This window comes from Sturnus vulgaris, chromosome 22 (assembly GCF_052056855.1).
Source record: "Sturnus vulgaris isolate bStuVul1 chromosome 22, bStuVul1.hap1, whole genome shotgun sequence".
Classification (NCBI taxonomy): domain Eukaryota; kingdom Metazoa; phylum Chordata; class Aves; order Passeriformes; family Sturnidae; genus Sturnus; species Sturnus vulgaris.
Genome location: NC_142264.1, coordinates 5,083,068 through 5,108,027, shown reverse-complemented (window position 1 = coordinate 5,108,027; position 24,960 = coordinate 5,083,068). Strand labels below are relative to the sequence as shown.

The 24,960-nt window shown below is 46.9% G+C and overlaps 2 protein-coding genes across 16 annotated transcripts in view; one reads left to right on the top strand and one right to left on the bottom strand.

Annotated features, from left to right (window-relative positions):
• Nucleotides 1-10: 10 nt before the first annotated feature.
• On the top strand, nt 11-21,555 carry USP20 (ubiquitin specific peptidase 20). Of its 3 annotated transcripts, none has more exons than XM_088177271.1 (25): nt 11-65; nt 3,037-3,147; nt 3,509-3,562; nt 4,190-4,252; nt 4,368-4,499; nt 5,122-5,218; nt 5,409-5,478; nt 6,061-6,174; nt 7,277-7,355; nt 8,683-9,124; nt 10,006-10,143; nt 11,335-11,447; nt 11,883-12,055; nt 12,517-12,611; nt 13,058-13,091; nt 13,300-13,345; nt 13,605-13,785; nt 14,226-14,352; nt 14,437-14,606; nt 15,213-15,294; nt 15,575-15,683; nt 16,023-16,125; nt 16,373-16,444; nt 17,079-17,272; nt 21,236-21,555. In XM_088177271.1, the coding sequence occupies exons 2-24, from the start codon at nt 3,067-3,069 to the stop codon at nt 17,237-17,239; spliced, it is 2,736 nt and encodes a 911-aa protein (XP_088033397.1). In that variant the 5' UTR covers nt 11-65; nt 3,037-3,066; the 3' UTR covers nt 17,240-17,272; nt 21,236-21,555. The 3 variants fall into 3 exon arrangements, with proteins under 3 accessions (XP_088033397.1, XP_088033396.1, XP_014728703.1); XM_088177270.1 differs by having other exon boundaries at nt 20,393-21,555; XM_014873217.2 differs by lacking the exon at nt 21,236-21,555 and having other exon boundaries at nt 12-65; nt 17,079-18,971.
• A 32-nt stretch (nt 21,556-21,587) lies between these two features.
• FNBP1 (formin binding protein 1) overlaps nt 21,588-24,960 on the bottom strand; it is a 92,008-nt gene continuing 88,635 nt past the window's right edge. For all 13 annotated transcript variants that reach the window (XM_088177315.1, XM_088177301.1, XM_088177302.1 and 10 more), the window contains one exon: nt 21,588-24,637. In XM_088177315.1, coding sequence (XP_088033441.1) covers nt 24,630-24,637 — 8 coding nt within the window. In that variant the 3' untranslated portion in view covers nt 21,588-24,629. The remainder of the gene's footprint in view (nt 24,638-24,960) is intronic.

Below are 24,960 nucleotides of genomic sequence, written 5' to 3'. Positions count from 1 at the left end.
GGCCCACGGCCCTTCCCGGCGGCCCGGCCTGGGGCGGGGGCGGCGACGGCCCGGGCACCCCGCAGGTGAGCGAGGGCCGCGGGCGGGGGCGGCGGGGCCGTGGCCGCGGGGCTGTGCGGAGGGAGGGCGGCCGGGCCGCGCCGGGGATGATGCAGCAGCAGCGGCCGCGGGAGCTCCGGCCCGGGTCCTGCCGTGCCCCGGCTTTGGGGCGGCCCTGCACCCCCAGGGCTGGTGCTGATCCCAGCAGCGAGACCTTGCGGCTTTGGGCTGTTTGTGTTCAGCCTCGCTCGTGTCTGGCAGCTATAACCTCTGTCAGTAGAGGACTTGTGTTTTGGGGGTCTGCTGCGCTTGAGGAGTGACATAGCGGGCAAGGGGGAATTTCCCGCAGGTGTTTTTTGCCTGAAAGCTTAGTCTCTAGGTGAGTCGTTGTGTCGTGACCTCCCATAATAAATCAGCGCTCAGACCTGCTCTCTTTGCGTGTTGCACATAAACCTCCTGTTTTTCCCATAACTGATGCAGCTCCGAGCCAGGAGCACCTGCTTTCTGCTTCTGCTTTGTCAGTAGGGCAGTTCAGTAAATATTTCTTTCTTCAGTACCTCAAGTATAAAATGTCTCAGAGCACAACTGCAGATACTTCTTTCTCTTGGTAGGTTATGCAAGACCAGACCTGGTAGTTGTTTTGTGGATTAGCAGTGCAAAGATTTTTTTTATTTGTGCAGTTGCTTCGAAGAATGTCAGCCTGCATGAATCTGAAACTCTTGACAGCTGGCTCTAGCTTTGGTACAAATACACACAGTTGTTTTAAGAAAAACAACCAACGAAAACCTAGAAATGTGTTCCTGTAGAAGGCAGAGTCGCTGGGTTTGGCAGCAGCTGAAGCGACTGAAAGTAGGTTGCAGTTACAGAGGAATTGTTCTGACGTGCTCGTGTACTGTTCTCCTTCAGTGGTGCTCGACAAAGACAGGCTGAAGGACTTGTTTTAGGGTAACTTGTTTTCCCGTCATACACAGTACATTTTGACAAGCACAGTTCAGCTCTCTGACAGTGCTTTTCTGAAATTCCTGGTTTTCTGAGCAGAATTAGAGTTGTGTGTACCATCTGTAGCTCTTAGGGCAGAGTCGTGGGAAGGCATAAGTTGAATATTTCCTTCTGAACCTTTTTCTGGTGTGTGTGGTCAGGGCTGAGAGGCAAAATTGAGGTTTTCCCAGCGTTGTTCAGAAAGGGAAGCCCTGTGTGGTAAGATCAGCACCCTAGTGCTGGAAAGTCTGAAGACATGGTTTTAATTTTGAGGAGAGGGGTGGTCCCACAGAATGCACTGAAACCATCCACATCCAGAAGACTCTACTTAACAAAATGTGCTTCAAAACCAGTTCTCAGTTAGCTTAAGCTGGTGAAGATATGGGGTCTGGAATTAATTTTAAAACAGTATTTTGTTCATTAGATTTTCTGGGGGACATCTGGGAGAGAGATAAGAAATCAAGGATGGTGAAATAGCAAATGTAGCATTGATACTTTTTAATTGGACCAGCTGATGCATTTGGGGGAAGGGATCTGTTTTGGTGAAGGAATTCTGAAGTGTCTGAAATGTCCCAGTTTTCTGTGTTAGTCAAACCTACTGTGCTCTTGTCATTTATCTTTTAAATCAACATGTGTTACACGGTGCTGTGTTCCTTCTCTGTGAAGCTGCATGAAATTGCTCTGTAACCTCTGAAATTCTTTTCACAGGTTACTGAGATCCAGGTCAGCACCCCTGTGGTGTTTTCTACCATGCACATATGATTTCTTCTCCCTCTGCTCCTCCCATCAGTTATTCAGTTCTAAAGAGTGCTGGGAAAACAGTATAAAATTATCCTTGAGGTTTATCTTCTGCCAAGACAAGGTGCTAGGCAAGGTTTTCCACTCCCAAGATAAGTGTTACTGATATGGCCTACTAGTTTATAATTTTTTTTTCTTTTCTCCCTACTGTCAGTGATTCAGACCAGATAATACTGGGAACTGTTTCAAATGTCTTCAAAATGTGAAAAAAAGCAGAGTGTAGCAGCCATGCTGCTTCTGGAGTCATTAACATCAAGTTCATCAGATTTTTCACTTCTTTGTTGCAATGATGTGGGCTCTTCACATCTGCTTCATTTCCAGCCAACTGTAATATTTTGGATCTTTGTCTGTGCTATTAATACCACTTATCTTCTTTTCTATTTTTTTAACAGCCACGAGCAAGGTTATTTAAACTACGCTTAAGAAATACAAACTCTTCATTTTTTTGTAGCTGCATGTTACTGAGACATGTTTAAAGTCTTTTACATATCCATGGACCACCATAAAAGTGTTTATTGTGTTCATAAGCTATGAAATCATCTGTTCTTGTGGTGCTTGGATGTATGAGCTGGGTGGAAAAGTGTGTTTTTATGTTTTGTACAGACTTTGAGTTATGTGGCTCATACTGTTAAAAATCTACCCATGAAATGGTAAATTCCTCAGAGACTGAAGCCTGCTTATCAGTGTTACAGTTCATTTAAGTCTATTTCCCTCTTGGCCAGCTTCATTTAGAACTAATCATATTTTTAATGTTTGATGAAGTAATGTAACAACGAAATGTTAGATTCAGATCAGCACAGTTGGGTGCATGAAGCTCATAGACACCACAGGCTAAGTACTGGTGTCATAGGCTACAGCATCTTTCACTTTTCATCAGAGTTTCATGCAAATGAGCTAATTAGATTTGTATCTTTGCAGCTGAAGCTGTGCCTGTGTGCCCAGCATTTCTGACAGCACATTCCATGATATGGTTTATTAGCTTTATTTGTTTCTCTCTCCTCCCCATGGCTTTGCTCCTTCCCTGCAATTCCACAGTGCAGCCACTCAGCAGTGGGGCCAGATTGTGCCAGCTTGTGGGGCTCCAGGTTTAGATTTGTTTCAATCCCTGAACCTTAAAGATATATGTGGAGCTCTAATATGCAAAACATGCCCAAGTATCTTCTTACAATCATGAGAGCAAATGTGACATGTAGTGAAAGGAACCATCCTTTTTTGTCCTAGGAAACCTTCCTCACATGAGTGTTGGTGAAAATGGGGGATACAAGGGACATCTGTCCTCACCTGGATTCCATAGGAGAGGTGACCAGGGATGATCTGCTGCTCAAATCCAAGGTACAGGGTTGTGGCTCTGAGTCCTTTCCCTTTTAGCTGTTGTGCATGGATTTGCATGTTTGCTTTTTGAAGAAAATGCTGCCTATCTCCAGAGAGAAACTCTCCTTCCCCCCCTGATTTACCCACATGTCCCATAAAATCACCTTTTGTGACTCCACAAATTTCTCATTTTATCTTGCTTGAATGTGTCACTTAGCTAAAGTGATGCAATTGTGTGTTTGATTGGAAGTGTGGTGTTAAGGAATGAAATACTATGAGCTGATGGTTGGGCTGTTTTACAGAGAAGTTTCTTGCTCTTCAAGGATTTGGTTACTTAAAAACCAACCAAGTAAACAAACCTTCTTTTATTGTGATTATACAGGGAACTTGCCAGTCTTGTGGAGCTGTGGGACCAAACCTCTGGGCTTGTCTTCAGGTAAAAATGGCTTGTTTATGTGCATGATGTGGTGGGGCTTCGCTCGAATAGCATTTACACTGAAAAGAGAGTGGGGAGCAAAGAAGGGTTCACACTAGAACTATACATTGTTTTTGATGGTTTCCACAGGGGAGACTCTCTAGGTGAAAGGGTAACACTGTCACAATGTGACAAGATGTAACTGTTCACTCCTTGTAGGGGATTGTCCTGCTGTTCCCAGTAGGAATGAATCGATTCCCCAGTGTTGTTGGCTCGGGGTTACCTCTGCTGGAACCTGTGGAGAGGCTGCAGAGTGACACGGTGGAAGTGAATGCCATGGGACATGCAGGCAGGGACTGTTTATTTTTACACAGGAATGCCCAGCCTTGGGGCTGCTCGGAGCAATGGCCTTGGAACAGAGACTTTGCCTGAGTGCAAACCTGGTTCCAAGTTTTCTTTCTTAAATCATTCTAAATTTCCATCAATTCTAAATTTCCGTATTGTTCTGGGCCCTGAATAAAAAACAGGTTAGAAAACTGGAAGGATAATTCTGAAGTTGCTGCTGCTGCTAGGACTCGAGTTACAGATTGTTTTCTAAAGAGTCTAACTTGATGTGTCCATTGTGCTTTGGCTCTTTCCCCTCTCTAGATTGGTTGTCCTTATGTTGGTTGTGGGGAGTCCTTTGCTGACCACAGCACACTTCATGCACAGGTGAGCTTTTCTCTGTTCCCCACGTTTAAACAGACAGAACTGGATTTTCCCAGTCCTGTGCTCCAGCTCAAGCCAGCTGCCAGAGCAAATCTGTTGTTTCATTTTTAATTTCCAGGCCAAGAAGCACAACCTGACAGTGAACCTGACCACGTTCCGTGTGTGGTGCTATGCCTGTGAGAAGGAAGTGTTCCTGGAGCAGCGCCTGGCTGCTCACCCGCCCTCACCCCCCGTCAAGTTCCCTGAGCCGGTGGGTCTGTGTCACACAGGGCAGGCCTGAGTCCTTGGCATGGTTTTTTGTGCCTGGTGTAAAATCTGCCAAGTGATTTCTGCCGTGGTGCAGTGTTTGCTGTGATGGGGAGACCATCACTGAACGTGGCTGTCTGTAGCCAGAGGACCACTAGCCCTGACTTGCAGGATCTCCCAGCAAAAAGACAGATGACTTGGGAGTGGGAACTAGATGACCTTTGTGGTCTCTTCCAACCCAAACCATTCTATGATGCTATGATTCTATGACTTGGATATCCATTCTGACTTTATTTTTAACCTTTCCAATGGGGTATCTGCATGTGAGAAGAATCTGTCTGTCACATTTTCATTTCCAATGCATGGCCCATGGAAATTTCAGCTGTCAGACCAGAAACATGTACTTGTGACATTTGATGTTTCTTATCACGTGTACTGGAAGCAGTAATGGCACTATTTCCACTCCCTGCTGCCTCAGTGAGAAGGATAGACAGTGCAACCTGTTCTTTCTTCTCCTTCTACTTTTCTTGAAGGCTGGCTTGAGTTATATGTAAGATAATATCTCTCACAGTTCATCTTTCAAAGCAGGCCTGTGACTGATACTTATTTCTCTGTCTTTAATCTAGGATTCTCCTTTGCCTGCTCACCCTCTGAAAGCTGTTCCAATTGCAGTGGCTGATGAAGGCGAATCTGAATCAGAGGATGATGATTTGAAACCAAGAGGTAACTTTGCATTGAGTTGATGAAAGAGCTGGCAGGGCAACTCTGCAGTCTGTAGGACCTGCACTGAGAGGGTTCCTGGCAGCAGAATATGGAGACTGCCTAGAAAGGGCTGGATTCTCTCTCCTTGGGGAGGAATATAGAAAGCAGCACATCTGGAAAGTGATTCATCCCTCTCTTGTTTGTGCTTTAGGCCTTACTGGAATGAAAAATCTTGGGAACTCCTGCTACATGAATGCAGCACTTCAGGCCCTCTCAAACTGGTAGGCATTAGGGCTTTCAGTATTGTCTTAAATGGCTTCACTAAATACCAGAAGGGTCACCTCTGATCTGAAACCTTCATGAGTCTTGCAAAGAGAGATTAGCCAGGCCGGGGACAGAAAAAAATAGTGTTTTTTAAGTGCAACAGAAGAGTTACAGTAGGAAATTGAGGGACCAGCCAGCCCATAGTTATTTACAAGACTCATGTTTAGATGAATGCTTGAAATAAAACTTCATTATTTCTGTTGCAACAGAAATTATTTATCCCAGAGAAAGCTGTGTCATGTCTCTTTATTCTCCATGCTGATGTCATTCTAATAACCTATATCCTAAAATATTCTCTAGCCATCCTGCTGAAAACTAATTCCAGGTTCTTTTCTGTGCTGAGAACAGGTTCAGATCAGCCTTTTTCACTTGATCCAAGAGAGGAGTCACATCTGCATCTGGAATCAGTTCTTCCCTTGGTTTAAAATCAATACCTTAAGCATGCTTTTGATGAGGCCTGCACGAAGTTTTGATAAATAAATAGAAGCAGAAGAGAAATTTCTGTGGGCTGAATTCTTCTCTTTTTCCTTCTCTTGTAGCCCACCTCTCACACAGTTTTTCCTGGAATGTGGTGGACTGGTCCGTACAGATAAGAAACCTGCCCTGTGCAAAAGTTACCAGAAGTTGGTGTCTGAGGTTTGGCACAAGAAACGGTGCGTGGTGACCCCTGATCTAACCTGGCCAGGTTTCAGAGGTGTGTTAGTTCTGAGGTCTGGCATCAGCAGAAAGGAAATCTGATCCTCAGGGACAAGTGCATTGTCTGAGGCAGTGATTTCATCCTCTGCATGGATAGGGATGTGAGGATTCCCTGGGATCCAGGAGATCCCATGTCCTGCTGCTGGGGATGAAATGGACACATTGATGGCAATGAAAAGAATTCATTCTTAATATTACAATTTTTAAAAGGAAGAGATTTTTTTTTTAAATATAGCTCCCCTGTTGGCAATGAAGAAAAAATGATGGAGTAAGGGAATACTTGGGGTTATCTCCAAGTATTTTACGTAGACTTCAGTGGCCACCACTTAATTGCACTGCTCTTGATTAGCAGAGGAACTGATGCTTTGGATGAAAAAAGTGATTCAGAGATTTTTATTGGATAGATTGGAAAATGCAGGGGACATTTTGGGAAATGTTTGCTCTTGGTTCAAATTCTAGACCACTTCAAAGGACAGTGCAAAATTATGTAACTGTTTAAATCTGAAGATGTCTGCTCTGTGCGATAAATTTAGCCCCATTAAAACAGGAATTTAAATGGCATTGCATGTTTGCCTCAAGTTCATTATTAACAAGGAATAAGTAAGATTTGGAGCAAGGTGAACTGTGGAGGAGGAGGCTGCAGGCTTTGAGGTAATATCATGTCATTTTAACATTAATTTGATTTATCTCATTCACTGGGTGGTCAGCCTGCCCAGATTTTGAGACAGACCTGGTGCTGGAAAATCAAACAAAGGAACTAATTGCTAAACTCTGCTCTGGAAATAATCACTTTCCACACTCAAAAGTGTGACAAAGCTGTAAGTGAAATGTGTTTTGGGGAAGGGTCCCTCTGGAAAGACAGCCTGAAATGACTGCAAGGTGTTTTCTGTCTCTTGGTGTGTTTGTCACCCAGCTCATGCAGAAATCTCTGCCCAGGCTTTGTAGATGCATAATTATCTTAACTGCACACCACACCCTGTTATGGCCTGTCAGACAAACTGGCTCCAGGCCTGATAAGCAAACTGACTGTTTCTTTTTTCTTTTTCCATGTCTAACCAGCCCGAGTTATGTTGTTCCAAGCAGTCTATCCCATGGAATCAAGCTTGTCAATCCCATGTTCCGAGGCTATGCACAGCAGGTGGGGCCTGAAAAAAACCATGCCATTATTCCAGACATGGTGGGAATTTAATTCTTACAGTGTTGGTGCTTGTGTTCAGAAGGAAGAGCTTGATCTCAGGGGTAATGGTCTTTCTGTTCAATATCAGTGATTTGATAGAGCACTTGGGTGGGATCTGGGAGACCTGGAGTCTTTTCCAGGCTTACCTCTGGCTTGCTGGTACCAAATCAATTCATTTTCTCGTGTCAGCTTGCTCACCTCTGAAATTATGGTGGTCAAATCCTTTATAAACAACTTTGAGATCTATTGATATCTGCTCTATAAGAGTTTGGTATTATTTGTTCATGGCAGGGCTGAGGAACCTGGATAAATTTGCACTAAAAAGTCAAAGATATGAATGCTCTGTGTTCTTTTTCTGGAGAATTACAGCAAAACTAAGTCTTATTTAAAGGTAGTATCCTTTTTTTTCCTTTGAAGTCTTTATCAGCGTAGCTCTTCTGTTTGTTCTTTATAAAAAAATGTAAGCAATGAACTATGATTAGAAAATTTACTAGAGAAGTGACAGTGCATCAAAACTGTGATAGTGACAAGAAATCAAAACAAAGAATAAAAATAATGATTAATGAAAGACCTTCTATATTTGTCTTTGATGTGAAATACGTTGGATTGGAAACCTCTGATCTGAAGAGATAAATTTGAAAGGTAGGCAGGGCAGGCTAAAAGCCAAACTTCATAAAACAACTGAAACGTCGTAATTAACTTTCTGCAGTTGTCAAAATACCAGCTTGCTTTCCAGCAGCTCCTTTGAAGCCAATGTACCAGCTCTTTTACCATGTATTATGAATGTAGGAGCTTGCACCTAGTTTGTATAGCTTTGAGTTTCTGGTTCCTCTCCCTGTTTATTAAAGATTTTAATCTGCCCTCTGTAAGAGGTGGCTTGCCATGAGCAGAAGTCAGTGTTCCTAAGATGTGTTTGTGGGTAGGAGTTTGTTCTCCAGGGCCTGCTATTTTCATCAGGTTTCTCCTTGCCTTTTCGTTATTAGCTGTGACAAACCCCTGATAAATGCGCTCCTGGTTTGCCTTCTACAGCTGTTCTCTGGCTTTTCTAAGTCTTTCAGCTGAAGATAGATAAAAAAAAAATGGGCCTTTAATTATTTAAGATTTAAAGCATTTCTATAACAGACAGGCCTTTGGTGCATGGCCCTGTTTTAGCTGGGTCTGTGTGCTGCAGAGCAGGCTCACCTTTGTGGGCACTCTTGGAATCGGCTGTGAGTGGAGTCATTTCCTCTTTTTCCCCTCTCATCGCCCCATTTGTGGCTGGATACTGATGTGGAACCTTGGTTTTCAGGACACCCAGGAGTTCCTGCGATGCCTGATGGATCAGCTCCATGAAGAACTGAAGGAACCAGTGGTAGCAGAGACGAGGGATTTGGACATCAGTGACCAGGAGGACAAGCGGGAGGGCGACCGAAGCCCTTCAGAGGACGAGTTCCTCTCCTGTGACTCCAGCAGTGACAGGGGTGAAGGAGAGGGTCAGAGCCGGACCTCAGGGAGCATGGGCAGCAATTCCCTGGCAGAGACAGAGCTGCTCATCCAGGATGAAGCAGGGAGAGGGATCTCAGAGAAAGAGAGGATGAAGGACAGAAAGTTTTCCTGCGGCCATCGGCGCAGCAACTCGGAGCAGGTGGATGAAGATGCAGATGTTGACACTACCATGATGCCAGTCGATGGCAGAGCCTCACCTGAGATGCTGCCAGCTCCCTGTCCTGCCAGCCCATGTAGGACACCAGGTATACCCCTCTTCCAGTCAGGATATTTCCAGGAAGATGTGTTACCATCCTGCACAGGCACTGTGGTGTAGTGCAGTGGCAAACACATAATGTGATTGTTCCTTCTCTGTGGTTCAAAAGATTTGCATCCAAGATTTTCCTCAATCCCTGCCTTTCTGCACAATTGCTTCTGTAAGAAAGTGTACTTGGTAAGCCAGAGAGGTGCTTAGCCAGGCTGTGAGCTGAGTAAAGGCACAGCAGTGAGAGCTGCCTCTGCCAAGCCTGCAAACACTGGTTTGATGCCTTTTAGGAAGAAAGGTTTGGTATGTGTATGTCTCTTTATTTGATACGCTGGCCTGAGGAAATATCAGCTGTGGAAAAGGCATGGCAGAAGGTATTTGCTAACGTTGGACTGTGGACTTTGGGGAGAGAAAAGGGAGAGGCATAGATTGAACATTTCTGTGTCTCAGGGAAAAGAAAAGAGCAGCAGTGTGGAGTCACCTCAAGCTGAACATATCCGATCTTTCAACGCTTCTTTATGTAAGAGTCTTACTCTGCCAGCTGGCACTGAAGGCAGCAATGCTGTCTGTGTGGTTTAGGGCTACAGGAGCAAGCTGCAAAAACTAATTAGTCATAAGTGTGAAAAAATGGCAGGTTGTTTTTTGGGATTTTTTAGTATGTAATTATTAGCTGTTAGGTACTGCTCCGCATGCACTCTCACCAGTGACTGAGGGAGCTGTGTCTGTCCTGTGCAAGCAGGAAAGGTAATGGACACTGAACTGCACACTTGGGAAAGATTCTGTGCTGGAACACAGAGTTAGGCTGACACAAACTGCAGTGCAGTTGCCTTTCATAACTGGGGTTTTCATCAGTGCCCTTTCCCTCCCCATTTTCCCAAACAGAACCTGACAATGATGCCTATGTGCGCTGCTCCTCACGCCCTTGCAGTCCAGTCCATCATGAAATGCACTCCAAGCTCTCCAGCAGCCCTCCCCGCTCCAGTCCTGCCAGGCTTGGACCTTCCTACATACTCAAGAAAGGTAGTGCAAAGAGGGATTGCTGGGGGGCAAAGGGGGGAGCACGTAGAGGAGGGGAGAGAAGGAATCCATCATGATTCTTGATTAACAGATATAAGAAGTGCTGGTTCCCCTGGACGTCAGTGTATTCTAAAATAGTATTTGGCAAAGGCTACAGTAAACCTGCAGATAAAGTTAAGCTCTGGGCACAGTGATGTTGTAGTGTGTTCTTATACTGGAGCCTGAAATGGTTCATGCCTGCATCTGTATGCTGTGTTTGTCATTAATAAAATGGCTCTGAATTTCCAGGCACAAGCTCTGTCCCTTTAGGGGTGTGTGGATACATAAACATTTGTCTACCAGACTTGAATTTCATGGCATGTGGGCAAAAGAACTGTAAGATGCTGTTCCTGACAGAGCTTCCTGCCTCTTGGACATCTTGGGCTCACAGGAATGGAATTAGGGCTGCAGATGTCCCTGCGATGCTGGGAGCACTGTCAGACTGCAGAATGGAGCCTGGCTTGTGTTGTTATCAAACTGGTCCCTTCATCCCAGAGCAAATTGCAAATCAAAATCCCTCAACACTGCATAGTCTGCAAACACAATGGCTTGTGCTTGTACCACTGTCCCTCCAGCTGCTCCATGAGGACATTCTTTCTTCAGCCCCTTGGCTGAGGTCAGCACAGCTGCAGATGTTCTGGCTGTATGAAAACCACTCTGTCTGCCTGCACGTGTATGTGGGGACAAGGTCTGTTGTTAAACAAAACCTTGCATTTGGCCAGTCCCTGCTGTGGAGAGTCCTCTCCAGTGCAAGACACTTGGGGAACACTTGGTAAATGTCAGAGGGGAAAAAAAAGGACAAAATACAGAGGCAGGTGAGGGGGAGAGGAAGTGAAATGCAAAGCTTGGAGCCAAATGTCACAAGACCTCAGAAAACCAGGGACTGTCTGTGGCAGGACCAGGCTTCTAAACGTGTAAAAGGCTGGAAACAGGAGTTCCAGTACAATTTCTGCCTCCTGAGAGCTGACTGGTGTTGGTTCAGTTGGCTGCCTCTCCCCTGTACCACAGCAGAGTCCTCCGTGTCTCTTAACAGCTTGCCTCACCATGTCTGTGGAATGGGGTCTGAACATCAGGACAATGCTTGTTCCGTGTTCTGATGTGGCTGTGTGCCTCTGTGGAGATGTGAGACTGAGAGGACCATTCCTTGTTTTCCAGCCCAGATGCAGGCTTCTGGGAAAAAGAAGAAGGAGCTCCGTTACCGCAGTGTGATTTCTGATATCTTCGACGGCTCCATCCTCAGCCTGGTGCAGTGCCTCACCTGTGACAGAGTGAGTGTCCTGGGTCCTCCCAGCCACCCAGCACGGGCTTTGTGCTTTGTAGATCTCCCCCTAGGGAATGGTGCTGCTCTTTGCAAGCCCTGTGGGATGCAGCACCTGCTAACATGGCGAGAGGTGATGGCAGGGGAGTTGTGAGAAGCTGCCGTGCCAAGGAGATGTGTTTCTGTGTTTGCTGATCCGTGTCACTGAGTTGACCCAGCAGTATCACATTCACATGAGAAAACTGAGTCCAGTGCTACAAAACCCATGACAGAAGTCAGTGCTGACAGCAGGGAAGAATAATTAGCCACAGGGAGTTGCTCCTGCTGCCAGCTCAGGTTTCTAGCCTAGGCTAAATCCAAGCAGTGATAAAAGGTGATGAAGGTCAGGTGCCAGCTCCATGACACACATGGGAAACCCAGATCTCTTCCTCTTGGATATTTCCAGGTTTCTACAACAGTGGAGACGTTCCAGGACCTGTCACTCCCAATCCCAGGGAAAGAGGACTTGGCCAAGCTGCACTCTGCCATCTACCAAAATGTGCCAGCCAAGACAGGGGCATGTGGGGACAACTATGCCTCCCAAGGCTGGATTGCTTTCATCATGGAGTATATCCGGAGGTGTGTTCCCTCTGCAGGACCTGTTTTATGGGATTTGCCCCTCAGTGCTGGAAGGCAGCTGTCCCTAACCAGGGGTGTTAACATTGGGATGTCAATTGGAACCATTTCTTGGAGGACAGTGTGTGGTACCTCACAGGGCTTTGATCCTGTTCATGTGTTCAGTTGTTACTGCTCCTCTAGATCTCTCACACACCTTGACAGCCTCTTGTGCAGCTGATCACCCCTCACTGCTGCCTCAGACTTGCCCTCCAGAGCAAATTAATTCCTGGTGTAGTTTTCCAAATAATTTCCAGTTTGAGTAGGAACATCAGCTGAGAGCAGTTGTGCTTTCCCTGCTCCCTTGGGGTGTGGGATGAGATTAGGACCTTCAGCTAGAAGGAAATTTATCATCCACTTGGGGTTTTGTGTGCCAAAGCATTCAGCTATTTTACTTATAACTCTTAATCCCTTCTCCTCTGCAGATTTGTGGTGTCCTGTATCCCTAGCTGGTTTTGGGGTCCTGTGGTGACACTGGAGGATTGCCTTGCTGCCTTTTTTGCAGCAGATGAGTTGAAGGGTGAGTTTTTTCTGTGGGGTCTGGCAGCATGGAAGAGCATTCCATATGGATTTTGAAGGCAGATTAAATCTAGAAATCCTGCCTTGGCGTGTCATTAGAGACTGGCAGTGCCAAAAGTTGGCAGCTCAGCATCTTTGAACAGGAGGGAACTTTTCTACCTGCTCAGGGGTGGGAAATCTGGGTGAGAGTGTCCTCAGTGAGGAGCAGGCAAAGATGTTGGTTGGTTGAGTGCTATGGCTCCTCAGTTTCTTCGCTTTCTCATCCTTCCTGCTAATTGGCTGCATCCCTTTCTTGCCTACACTTATTGAGAGGAGTTTTGATCTCTTCTCATCCTGGCCTGCCCAAAAGGCTCATAATCTTTTTTTTTCTGCACTGTCTGGAAAGGTAGCTGTGTCAGCCTTGTATGCTCTGAGCAGCTGCATAATGTCTCTCTTCTCTCTCTACAGGGGACAATATGTACAGCTGTGAACGGTGTAAGAAGTAAGTTGGCATTATCTGTATTGTGTTGCATGTCTGGAGTTTTATTTCTGGAATTTTATTTCTCTGTACTGCCGTCAGATATTTTGCTGTGTCCTCTGCCTGGACAATTCTGCTGGAATTCAGGATTTGTCTTGGATTCCAAAGTGAGCAAGACCCAGCTATGCCTTTGCTGTAGAGTCCTCACAGCTCGTTTCTTTTCCTCCCCCAGGCTACGGAATGGAGTGAAGTACTGCAAAGTCCTCCGGCTCCCAGAGGTGGGTAAAAGCACCTTGTTTCCTAATTCTCTTCTAGCAGCCACTGAGGAGGTCAGGAGACCAGAGGTAGAATAAAACCAGCAGGTTTTTTGGTGACAAAGTCCCGTATTTAGATCAGAAGAGACTTTCTCAGTCTAAGTTGATGAGCCAGCAGGATTCATGAGAATCAGGCAAAGATCAGGCACACAAAGATGTGCTGTGCTCCCAGAGCCCCCGTGGCCACACTGCCCTTTGGTGTCCTCTGTGCTTGGTCTTTTAGATCCTTTGCATCCACTTGAAGCGGTTCCGGCACGAGGTGATGTATTCCTTCAAGATCAACAGCCACGTCTCCTTCCCCTTGGAGGGGCTGGACCTGCGACCTTTCCTGGCCAAGGAGTGCGTGTCCCAGATCACCACCTACGACCTCCTGTCAGTCATCTGTCACCACGGCACGGCTGGCAGTAAGTCCTGCTCTGGAGGAGTGTGAGTGAGGCAGGGGTGTGGTCAGGGGTAGCCAACACCTCTGCTGGGCTGAAGGGCAGCATAAGACCCCCTCCATTCTCAGCCTGAACAGCCTCTGCCCTCTGGAAAATGAATTGAGCAGCTTCTGACAGATCCCCTGCAGCTCTTTCAGCCTCCCCACAGGCTTGGCTCAAACCCTTTTCCACTGTTCAGTCTTGCTGAGAGGCTCTTCCAAGGAAGGCAAATCAGGGTGACAGTGCCAGGCTCTGCTGCTCCAGCAAAGCTTGCCTGAACAGGAATTATCCTTTTTTTTTTTTTTTTTTTTGTCTCTCTCTCTGTTCTGTGCCAGCAGCTAATCCTGTTTGTGCTGCTGATATTATCCCAGGCCTGCCTTCTGTCTGCACTGCAGATCCCAGCAGTGCTGTGCTTTCTGTTCCAGGTGGCCACTACATTGCCTACTGCCAGAACGTGATCAATGGCCAGTGGTACGAGTTCGATGACCAGTACGTCACCGAGGTCCATGAGACCGTGGTGCAGAATGCAGAAGCCTATGTGCTGTTCTACAGGTGAGCTGTGCCCTCAGCCCCTTCCTGGGTACAGAACACCTGGAAATGCATTTGACAGATGGAGTTCTCCTGTCCCTGCTGCAGGAAGAGCAGTGAGGAGGCTGTGCGAGAGCGGCAGAAGGTCGTGTCCCTGGCCAGCATGAAGGAGCACAGTTTGCTCCAGTTCTACATCTCTCGAGAGTGGCTCAATAAATTCAACACCTTTGCTGAGCCTGGGCCCATCACCAACCACACCTTTCTATGCTCCCATGGAGGTAAGGCTGCTGGACCTGGGAGCAGCACCTTTGATGCTTCCTGGTGCATCAACAAATGCAGGAAAAAGCTCCAGCTGCCGTCCTGCTATGGGAAAGCTGCAGTGGGATCCTCTTGGCAGAAACTCCAGCCTGCTCAGGAGGGATGAGACAATTACCCATTGTGCTGCTGGTTGGAGGCCTGGGAGGGATGTTTAGCGCTGGGAAAAAACAGCTTTCAGTTCTCTGTATTTAAAAACAAACCTGTAGAAAGCAGATAGGGCAGAGTTTATCTGTGTTACCCTGTCAGCAGGGCTGGCCATCGGGGTTTGTTTGGAGAAGGGAGCTGATACATCTGACTGTGCTGCTGTTTGACCAGCCAGGCTGGGGAGCACTCAGTGGTTGTAGATCTGTCTTCTAAATTGGAAATGAAGCACTTGATTAGAAATTTGGGCTGTGGATTGAGAAACCTCCACAGTTAATGAACTTATGACCGTTTTCCATTAGCAAAGGATGCAGATTCTGGAATCAGAGTTCTCATAAAGGAAAATCTGCCTTTTTATTTGTGTCTGTTGTGCACAGCAATAATGAGATCCCTGGTTAACTGTTCCACTTGCCTTTCCTCCACAGGGATCCCTCCTAATAAATACCATTACATTGATGACCTGGTTGTGATTCTGCCCCAAAATGTGTGGGAATATCTCTACAACAGGTGAATATGGCCATTCCATTCTTTCTCCCAGTATTTGTAGAGTGTCCTGATTTAGGCCAGGATGAGCTGTATCAGTGCCTGTCCCAAAAAGACAGCAAAAGAGAAGCCAGAAGAGCAAAAGTGTGGCTGAGTTAAGGCAGCCACAAAAAAAAAAAATCTATGCACCTCCCTCACCTGGGAGTGTCTGGAGCAGTATAAAAATCCCTGCCTGTAGGATGCAGGGCTGGGAAGTTTCCACTTTGCTGCAGTTCTCCATTGCCCTCCCTCTCCCTGTGCCCAGGTTTGGGGGTGGCCCTGCTGTGAACCATCTGTACGTGTGCTCCATTTGCCAAGTGGAGATCGAAGCGCTCGCCAAGCGCAGGAGGATCGAAATCGACACCTTCATCAAGGTTGGCGTGGGAAGCATCTGGGAGCAAGGCAAAGGGCAGGGTGGGAAATGGACACCTGGAAAACTCCTGCTTGTTTTCCAGAATGTGACCTACAGCATGGCCAGGAGATTGGCCTGGGGGTTCCCCAGTGCAGAGGGGCAGCTGGGGAGTGAGAATGCTGTGCAGACAGAAAGTGTGAAACCATCCTTGTCTTGTGCCTGCTCTGGTGAGCAGGAACAGGATGTGAGGAGGGGTTCTTCTGGAGAATGGCAGGGCTGCCTTACAGTTAATGGAAGGGGCCTCCCCAAGATCTCAGGAATGACTTAAGTCCTTGCTGTATCTCTGTTGCTGCTCTCCCAGCTGAACAAGGCTTTCCAGGCAGAGGAGTCTCCAAGTGTCATCTACTGTATCAGCATGCAGTGGTTCCGGGAGTGGGAGGCCTTTGTCAAGGGCAAGGATAATGGTAAGGAGCAGACATTGGGGGTCTGGCAGGGGGGAGTGCAGGAATGGAATCCAGTCCATTTGCTGGGTCCTGGCTGAGCACTGCCCCTGGCTGGGGTGACACGGCTGGGCAGGTTCAAGCACCAGCCACTGGGACTGCCTGCAGATCCCCAGGGCAGGACAAAGATACCAGGAGAAGTTAGGAAAGCATCTGAATCTGCAGACAGCAAGGAAATCAGATGGTTTTTGACATGTTTGTTCTTTTACAGAGCCTCCTGGACCAATTGACAACACCAAGATTGCCCTCACAAAACCAGGTGGCCACGTGCAAGTCAAGCAGGGTAAGGCTGGTGCTTGCTGCCTGTGGTGGTCCTAAAAGGTAAAGGAGACTGTTCCACTGGATCTGGCTGTGCACAATGAAGTCACAGAGCAAGGTGGTGTTGCAGATGACAGTTGTCTACCCAGTCCCTGCCCTGAGTGAGCCAGTTCTCCAGTGGCAGCTCCTGCTGTGGCTGGTTCTGCAGACCCCCAGCTTCTGCCTTGCTGCTCCCCAGGCCCCTTCCACCATTCCCCTTTGTGCTGGAGCTTTGATCTTGTGTTGCTTTTGATGTGGTCTTCATTCACCATCTGCTGTGGTCCAGCTTCCAAAGTTAAAACAGCCTCACGTTGTGCCTGGCAAGGTTTAGATTGGATATTAGGAGAAATTTCTGTATGGAAAGGGCTGTCAGGGTTTGGAACAGGCTGCCCAGGGCAGTGGTGAAGTCACCATCCCTGGAGGGATTTAAAAGATGTGTAGATGTGGTGCTTGTGGACATGGGTTAATGGAGAACACACTGGTGCTCCCAGCAGGAGCCGCGGCTTTGTGGAGGGACCACCGGGGTCTCCTCCTCCTGGGCTGGGCCTGTGGGGGAGCTGTTTGGAGGGAAATCCTGGCGTTGTGGTGCCCTGACCTTTCCCTGCTGTCGTCCCTTGCAGGTGCTGACTACGGGCAGATCTCTGAGGAGACGTGGGTTTATTTAAGCACCCTGTATGGAGGGGGTCCCGAGATTGCCATCAGACAGAACGTGGCCCAGGTGCAGGAGCTGGAAAACCTGCACGGGGAGCAGAAGATTGAAGCAGAGACACGTGCAGTGTGATCGGTGCAGAGGGGCAGGGCAGGGACGGCACAGGTACCTCTGTGGGGACGGGAGGCTGGGAATCCTGAGGGGTCAAACGCCCTCCCTTGTCTGGGGCTCGAGGTGTGTGCAGCTCCCCCAGCACTCCTGGGGCAGGCAGGTTTCTTCCTCCTCCTCCTCCTCCTCCTTTCATGTGGCTCTGAGCACGGGGTGGTGCTGGGAGACTGGGACAAAGCTCTGCACCTCACCTCTGGCCCAGCCGTGGTGTGAGGCTTCAGCCACAGTCACAGGCTTGTCCTGACCTGAGCCCTCTCCCTTTCCTTTGCTTACACCAAACCAGCACTCCCAGCTTGTCCCCAGTGCACTGAGCTCTGCTCCTTTGCAGGTTTTGCTTTTGGCACTTCTCTTTTTAATTCAAATGTGTAAAGATAATGAGAGATTATTTATGTTTCCAGCAGGCAGTGTTGCAACCAGAGAAACCTGTTTTTGAGTCTGAGTAAAGCCACGAGGTCTCCCTGTGGTTTTATGCTGGTGGTGCTGTCACAACTTCTTAGTTTTGCTCTTTACAAAATTCTTGCAAATTCAGTTGCAATCAAATAAGAAATTTGGAAAGAAGCTATTCCCTTCTCCTTTCACTCCCAAACCCACACCTTCATGGTCCTGCAGAATTTTATTTTCTCCTTGTGTCTGATCTCCTATGCTCAGCACATTTTGGACAGCAAAGCTGGAAGGCAAGTCCTCCTTCCCAAAGCCTTCCTCAGACTGACCCTGCCATGAGCCTGTGTCTGTCTCCCCTCAGCTGGTGAGGAGCTGAGGGGGTGAAGCTGAGGAGGGGCCCCTTTGTTCACACAGAGCCCCTTCAGAGGGGGCACCCAGGACTGGGGAGGGGGCCTGGCTGAGCAGGGCCCAGGCTGGTGAAGCAGCTTTTTAGGAACGAGCTCTTTCTGCAGACAAGCCCCCACCTGTGTGCTGAGGTCATTCCAGATGTCCTTTGTGTGTACAGTGGCTCATTTAATGAATTTGCTGCCAGATCTACTGCCACCCGTGCAGCAGAGACAGGAATGAGGGCAAAAAAGGCCAAACTCCACTTTTCTCAGCAGGGCTATTCTTAACATGTTTTTTGTTCATCTTGCAGCAAGGCATGAGTTGAAATGTTTGCAAGCCTTTGAGTGCGGTTTAATGGAGGCAGAGCTGCCTCCCAGGGCCTGAGGAGACAAACTCGGTGTTCATGGTGTGGGTGATGCCACAGTGCCAGACACTGCATGGAGCTGGGACCTCCTGAGCTCCTCACAGAAAATGGGAAGGGAGGCGAGGGAGGGAAAGGCTGCTCCTTGACTTAGAGAGAGAAGGGAGTAGGACAGAAGAATTTGAGAAGAAAAACTTGGCCTTTTGTTTTTCTTTGTTTTTCTTTTTTTGTTCAAGTGTTTATTGCATAAAGCAACTTCTTTAAAAATTGTCTATAATTGATTCAGCATGTTAATTTTACAATCCTGTTCATGGGACGTTTGTTTAGACCCAGCCAGACTGTAGGGGAGGTCAGAGAATGAGCCACTGTTGAGATTCTCATTGTTCCAAGCTGTCTTTATTCCCCACTGCAGCAGCCCTGGGATCTGCTGCAGAGCCTGCAGGGCTGCATGTCCCCCTGTGTTGTCTGTGTTCCAGAGGGTGCTGTACAGACTGTAATGACACTCCTGTGCTTCAGTGTTAGACCTTGTGCTGAAAGTGGTACAATAAATACATGTGCATTCAACAAGGCCTGTCTTGCCTGGTGAGAGGGGCTGACAGCTCCAGGGAGTAGGGTGTGGAAGGAAGAAAAAATTTTAAAAAATTAAATATAAAATAAAATTCAAACTTCCTGCTGACCAGAAGCTGTGTGGGGACAGATCCTTCCAGGCAGCAGCAAGAGGAGCTTGAGGCCACTAAACCATCCTGTGCCAGTCAAAGAGCACCTGCCCCTTCAGTCTCTGCTCACAGACCTCCCTTCACCTTTCATTAACCCCATCTCACCTGAGTGTGCCTCAGAAAGCCTGGGGAGTCAGGATGTGCTACTCATTGACAATATTATAATCCTGGAGGTAACTTGCAAGGGAAGGAGTTGAAGTTTCATTGAGCTGTTTCAGGATTCTACAAGAGTTTCCTGTCACTGTTGTGTGGCCAAATATCCCTGCTGCTCCATTGCCCTCCCTTGGTAACACACGTCAGCAGCCTGTTCCCCAGGGAACACCAGGCTCTGGGCACTGGGAATTAACAGAGTTTCTAAAGGAGCCTGAGGGGCTGGAGCAGCAGGAATTCCCTGCCCAAGTGAGTGAAATGTTTGAAGAAGCAGAGCTGGAGCTGGGTAATAAGAACATGCAGAACATGCTTGAGCAGCTTGGAGTCAAATATCCAGACTTGGATCTTAGAAACAAATCTCTCACCTGAGTCCAGACAAACAGCTCCAGGGCTGCTCTGGCAAAGCCCTGGCTCTGCTCTGGGTTATCCTCTGCCTGGTCAAACACTCCAGGGTTAGTTCTGCATCCTGATTTCATCTGAGATCCAGCTGCAGCCTTGCTTTCCTCCAGCTCCACTGGAGGCAGCCGTGGCATTTCTGAGCACACCTCAGACACTCTCTGGGAGCCAATGCTGAGCTCTAATCAGTTCTCTTTGCAAGTCATTTCTCCCTTTTCTTTTATCCTTTGCCAATTGCAAAAAAGGGGAGCTGAAAGAGCTGTGCCTGCAGTAGGGACTGATGGAGCAAACCTCAGTATTCAAGTATTTCTGCTCCCTCCCCCTCAGTTCTCCAGGAGTTCAGTTCCTGTGTGCTGCTCCTGTGCCATTTCTCTGTTGTAACTGTGTCACAAACCCTCCATACAAAAACCTGATTTCATATTCTTTTCCCTTTCTCTTCAGCTCTACACCCCCAGCTCTCCCTCACCCCTTTGGCTGTGCTGTTTCTATTTAAAGTCAGCAGTGCTGATTCTGTGAAAGATAAATCCAAGTCAGAGCCAAAGGAACACCCCCTCCTATTCATTATTGCCCAAACCCGAAGACCAGCATCCTGTCACAAACAGCCCTGATCTGTCCTGAACTGACAGGGATGTTAATTAGTGCTGGCAAAGAACAGCTGAAATCCTGTTGAAGAAATGTAGCAGCTTGACTGTATGAAACAAAAATAATCTCTGGATTATTTGTCAGATGAAAGGACCACCAGGTGTCACCTGCTGAGTGGGAAAACTGCAAATCTTGGCACTTGGATGGGCTCTTTGCAGTGACCTGGACCAAGAGGTGATGGAGAAGCTGGCCAAGAGCTGGGGCTTTTCTCTCAGCTAGAGACACACACACATTATTCACAACCCTGCACATCAGAATGGAATTGTACATTCAGCCAGTTACAGAAATGTGCCTGGTTTTTGGATCATTTGGTGAAGGGAGGCATTGCTGTGTTGGACACATCCACACATCCCTGCCCAAACCCATTCCTTACCAGGCTTGCAACAGCCTGAGTTTTAATATAAAACTAATCAGCATCAAAAACATCTGCCAAGACTTCCAGCTGAACAAAGCACTCACCACAGGCATTCTATGACACAACTCTCTCTTTAGATGAAATCTTTCCCCCAATTTCCAGTTCTCATAGGCTCCTACTGAAAAAGCACAAACTACCTGCACTCCCAACACAACTCCAGCCACAACAGCCCATTTTTTTTTCTCTTCACATGACCAAATTAAAAAGAAACAAACAAACAACCCAACCACTTCATTCTCTCTTCTGCACCAGCTGGAAAGGTCAAAGTTTGATAAAATCAAATCTCCAAGTGACCTGATGGGACCCATCTGTGTGGAACAGTCAGAGGTACAGACAGAGCCAAATTACTACTCCTGAAAATTCCAGTAGGAAATAATATAAAATAAAAAACAAAACCAAAGCCAACAACAGGTACCACAAGTGAAAATGTATCCTCACTTTTCTGAAGAGAGAATTAAGAACAGCACCACACTGGAATGTGTTGATCCACTTGTTCCATGTACATTTTACAGCTGGAAGCAAAACCCAAATCCACCCCATAGTCAGGAAGAATAATGAGGAGTTTGAGAACAGCTCTGGGGAGTTGGAGTCTGAATTTCTCTGTGGCTGAAGCAGCAGCCACAGCCAAATTCAAATTCCCATTCTCCACTGGGAAGCAGCAACTCCTGGAGAGCGACGGCTGCAGCTCAACAGCCCCAAGAGCCCCAGGCAAGAGGCACCAACTTTTCTGTTGGGAAAAAAAAGCAACAAATCCATTTTTCTTCCAGTCGGGCTGATCAAAAGGGTCCAGTGAAACTGTATTTCTGGAATTAAATGTTTATTTAAATATGCAGATGACTTTGTTTCATTGCTACAAGGTCAATATTCGCTTTCAAATGGAAGCACTTTATTTGGTTGAATTCTGTCTCCAGAAATGAATGGGCAACACCAGAACCTTTTACATTGGCAATGAAATCACAACACTGAGATGCCACCGAGATCAGTGCTCAAACACACATACACACACATATACAAATAAAAAAGTGCTCGACATCATCATGTTAAAATAGAATTTTGGCTTCTTTTAGGTCTTCTGACATTTCAGGCAGGAAAACAAAAAAAACAAAGAACAATATGCATCAAACTAAATGAATTTCTGAAAAATACTCAGCATTAAACACGACTTTGAGTATCAGTAAATATGTTTCTTCTCTATTTACAGGTGTTAAGAAAGGGCATTAGAGACTTTTGCTGGGGATCATGAAATTTCATAGGATGTACAGTGCACGCTGCTGGGCAAGATTAGTAAATCCAAGCAGAGTTTTTATAAACCAGTCATATTTAGTTCTTCAGCGTTTGCCAAAGGTAAATTCTACAAAAATTATTCATTACCCTGAATAACAGCAGCGGAATAAACGTGTGCAGACTATGAGATATGACTGTCACTATTTCTTAAATAAGTTTTATGATCCAGGCTTTTGGGAACTACTTGCCAAGTTTATAAAAACTCCATACATGGTCTTTTAATAAAACTTCAGGAATCAGTCAGCTAAAGCTAATGCTCCTTCTACAGCACAATTTAGAAACACAGACATTGCAATTGTTCCAATGTTCCACAGAGGCTGACAATAATATACTGTCCACCCAGATTAAATATAGAAAAGCAAACTTTGATCTAATTTTTACATAGATGGCACAACAATAGGTGAAAATTAATTCTTAGCTGCTGATTCAACAGTGCATTGGACACGAGAATAAAAATACTGCAGCTAAAAATATTGTAAGGATATTTTTGCACACCTGTTAATTGTTCAACCCTTTAGATCCCCTGGCAGGTGGAGACCACAAAGCCTTTGCACAAAGCCACAGGTGCCAACTGTGGGGATCCCATTCTGCTCTTGATCTGAACAGCTCAGTGACCACAGCAGCAGCAGTGATAAGGCAGTGATTTCTGGATTCTGACCCTCCAGTGCTGCAGCAGGACAGCCCCAGCCCAGGTGCTGCCTGTGCTCAGCACATTTGGGTTGGGTTTAAATCACAAACCTTCTGCTGGTTCATGCTGGCAACTCTTAAGCACCAATCACACAACAGCTACAGGAGGAACTGTAGCACCAAGGGACTTTGTAAAAACAAAAGTTGGCGTCTTAAATGGAGAGAAAGGGACAGAATTATGAACACCACACATAACCCAGCTCAAAAATCACTTCATCCCAACATTCTCTTCACAACATGGAGAGTCTGAGATTCTGGGATGTGTTTTGATGTGCTGACCCTGCAGGACAGCCCAGCAGGCAGCAAAACAACACTCACCTGCCTGCAAACAAACCCTGAGAGGTTTCATTTTGGGGTCACTGCCCATAGAGGCTTCCATGTAAAATTGCTCAACTTGTGGGGATTGTACAGAATGTGCTGGAGTTGGACTAGAGCCAGTAGATTCCCACAGACAAGGTGTGGAGTCATGAATAAATTTGGCCCTCGGGAGCTATCAAGTGGCAACTGACTCTGGCAGGGCTCAAACATGCCCATGACTGTAAAACCCAAACAATGGTAATAATTCAGGGGAAACCAAGTTAGAATATAGAAATTTGTAGAAGTTTAGAGAGGAAATTGACCCTTTATTAGGCAGTTGAAGTCCAGATCATGTGATTTTTGGAGATATTGTAGCTCTCTTACCACTGTATGACATGATAAAGTGCAGAATCACTTATCCTACTTCTGCTTCAAACCAAACCATGTGAGAACAGGGTGGTCACAATTCCTGTCTGGCTGCTGGGTCCAGGTCCGGTCCACAACAAGATGGGAGAAGGAAACAGTGCGGTTTCTTTTTTTTTTTTTTTTCTTTCCTCTTTTATTTATCTAAAAAAACTCCGTTATTCCAACATGAACTGATGAGAACGCACAGGAGGTCATGCAAAAAGAGAAGGCAGGTCTGAAATGCTGAAAAACAAACCAACCAAAAGAAAACTGCAGAGAGATTAAACCACGAGCCACAAAATAACGTGACCCTGAGGAAGGTGGGCGCAGGCAAGGCAACAGGGCGAGCATGCAGGCTGAAACCAGAGCCAAACGGGGCCTGTGAGCAGCAACAAGGGCTGCCAACCAAAATGCCACTGTCTGTGTGTGTGTGTCTGTGTGTGTGTGTGTGTGTGAGGAACAGCAGGGACACAGGAGGGGGCAGAGAGAACAAGCAGGAAAACAAGTACATACGTGAGCTTCAAGGGTTTCAGGAAAACAGCAGGGTCAGAGGGGTTTAATACTTGGAATGAGCATCAGCCTGGATTTGAAAAAAGAGAAATAAAGGCTGACAAGTATTAGTGACCTTTTGGGGAAGGCAGAATGTTGAATAATACATGTGGATCAGGTTTGATATTGACAAATTGAGAGCCCAGTCCAGCTGCTGTAACACCGTTCCAGGGGAGGTTTCCACCTCCTTTCCACGCTCTCTGGTGAGAGGAGCTGCAGGTTTAGCACTAAAGGCACTGTGTGAAATGCTGATGGACCAGTGTGCACATCCAGATGGACTGAGGGACAAGGGGACAGAAGACAGACCAGAACATGCTTGGGACTCTCTGGCTACCCCCTGCATCCAAGGGCAGCCAGCAATTCTCTGACAGAAGCTGGGAGGGATTGGGTTTGGAGAAGTGTGTGTTATGTTTGACAGAGGGGCTTGTGCCAGACTGGCAGAAGAGTGGGAGAGGCTGATAAGGAAATCTGAGTCACAAGTAGCATGCCATGGAAAAGAGCAAGCATCTGAATCGTACTGGGATGGAATTTTTAGGTCTGAATTTTTCAAGTGGGAACTCCAGACAAGACTGGGAGTCTGGCTTTCCATGGGTGTGTTTTAACTGCCTGCAGGGTAAACAGACCATTGTGTTTCTCCTTCTGTGACAAGCTCGCCCCGAGGTTCTTGCACCAGCACAAACACCTTTAGGAATCTAAAACATAAGAAAGACAAAAAGAAAGAGACTGGATTAGAAAGAGGTTGGGGGAAATGGGGTCCCTTAAGAGCAGCTCTGCCTGGAGAAGGTTAAAGGAAATAAAGCAGTGAAGCATCTAGTGGGTTACAGGGCTTAGGAAGGCTCCTGACTCAGACCCTTCACCCTCAGCCCTTCCCTCCAGCCTGGCATGAGCATCACTGGGACTCTGCTGTGCTCTGGGAGTAAAGCACAGGAGCAGGACCCTGCCAGCACCTGCTTCGTGCCACTGAGAAAACAAACAGCTTTTTCATTTTCTGTCTGCAAAGCAGCATCTGTTCAAG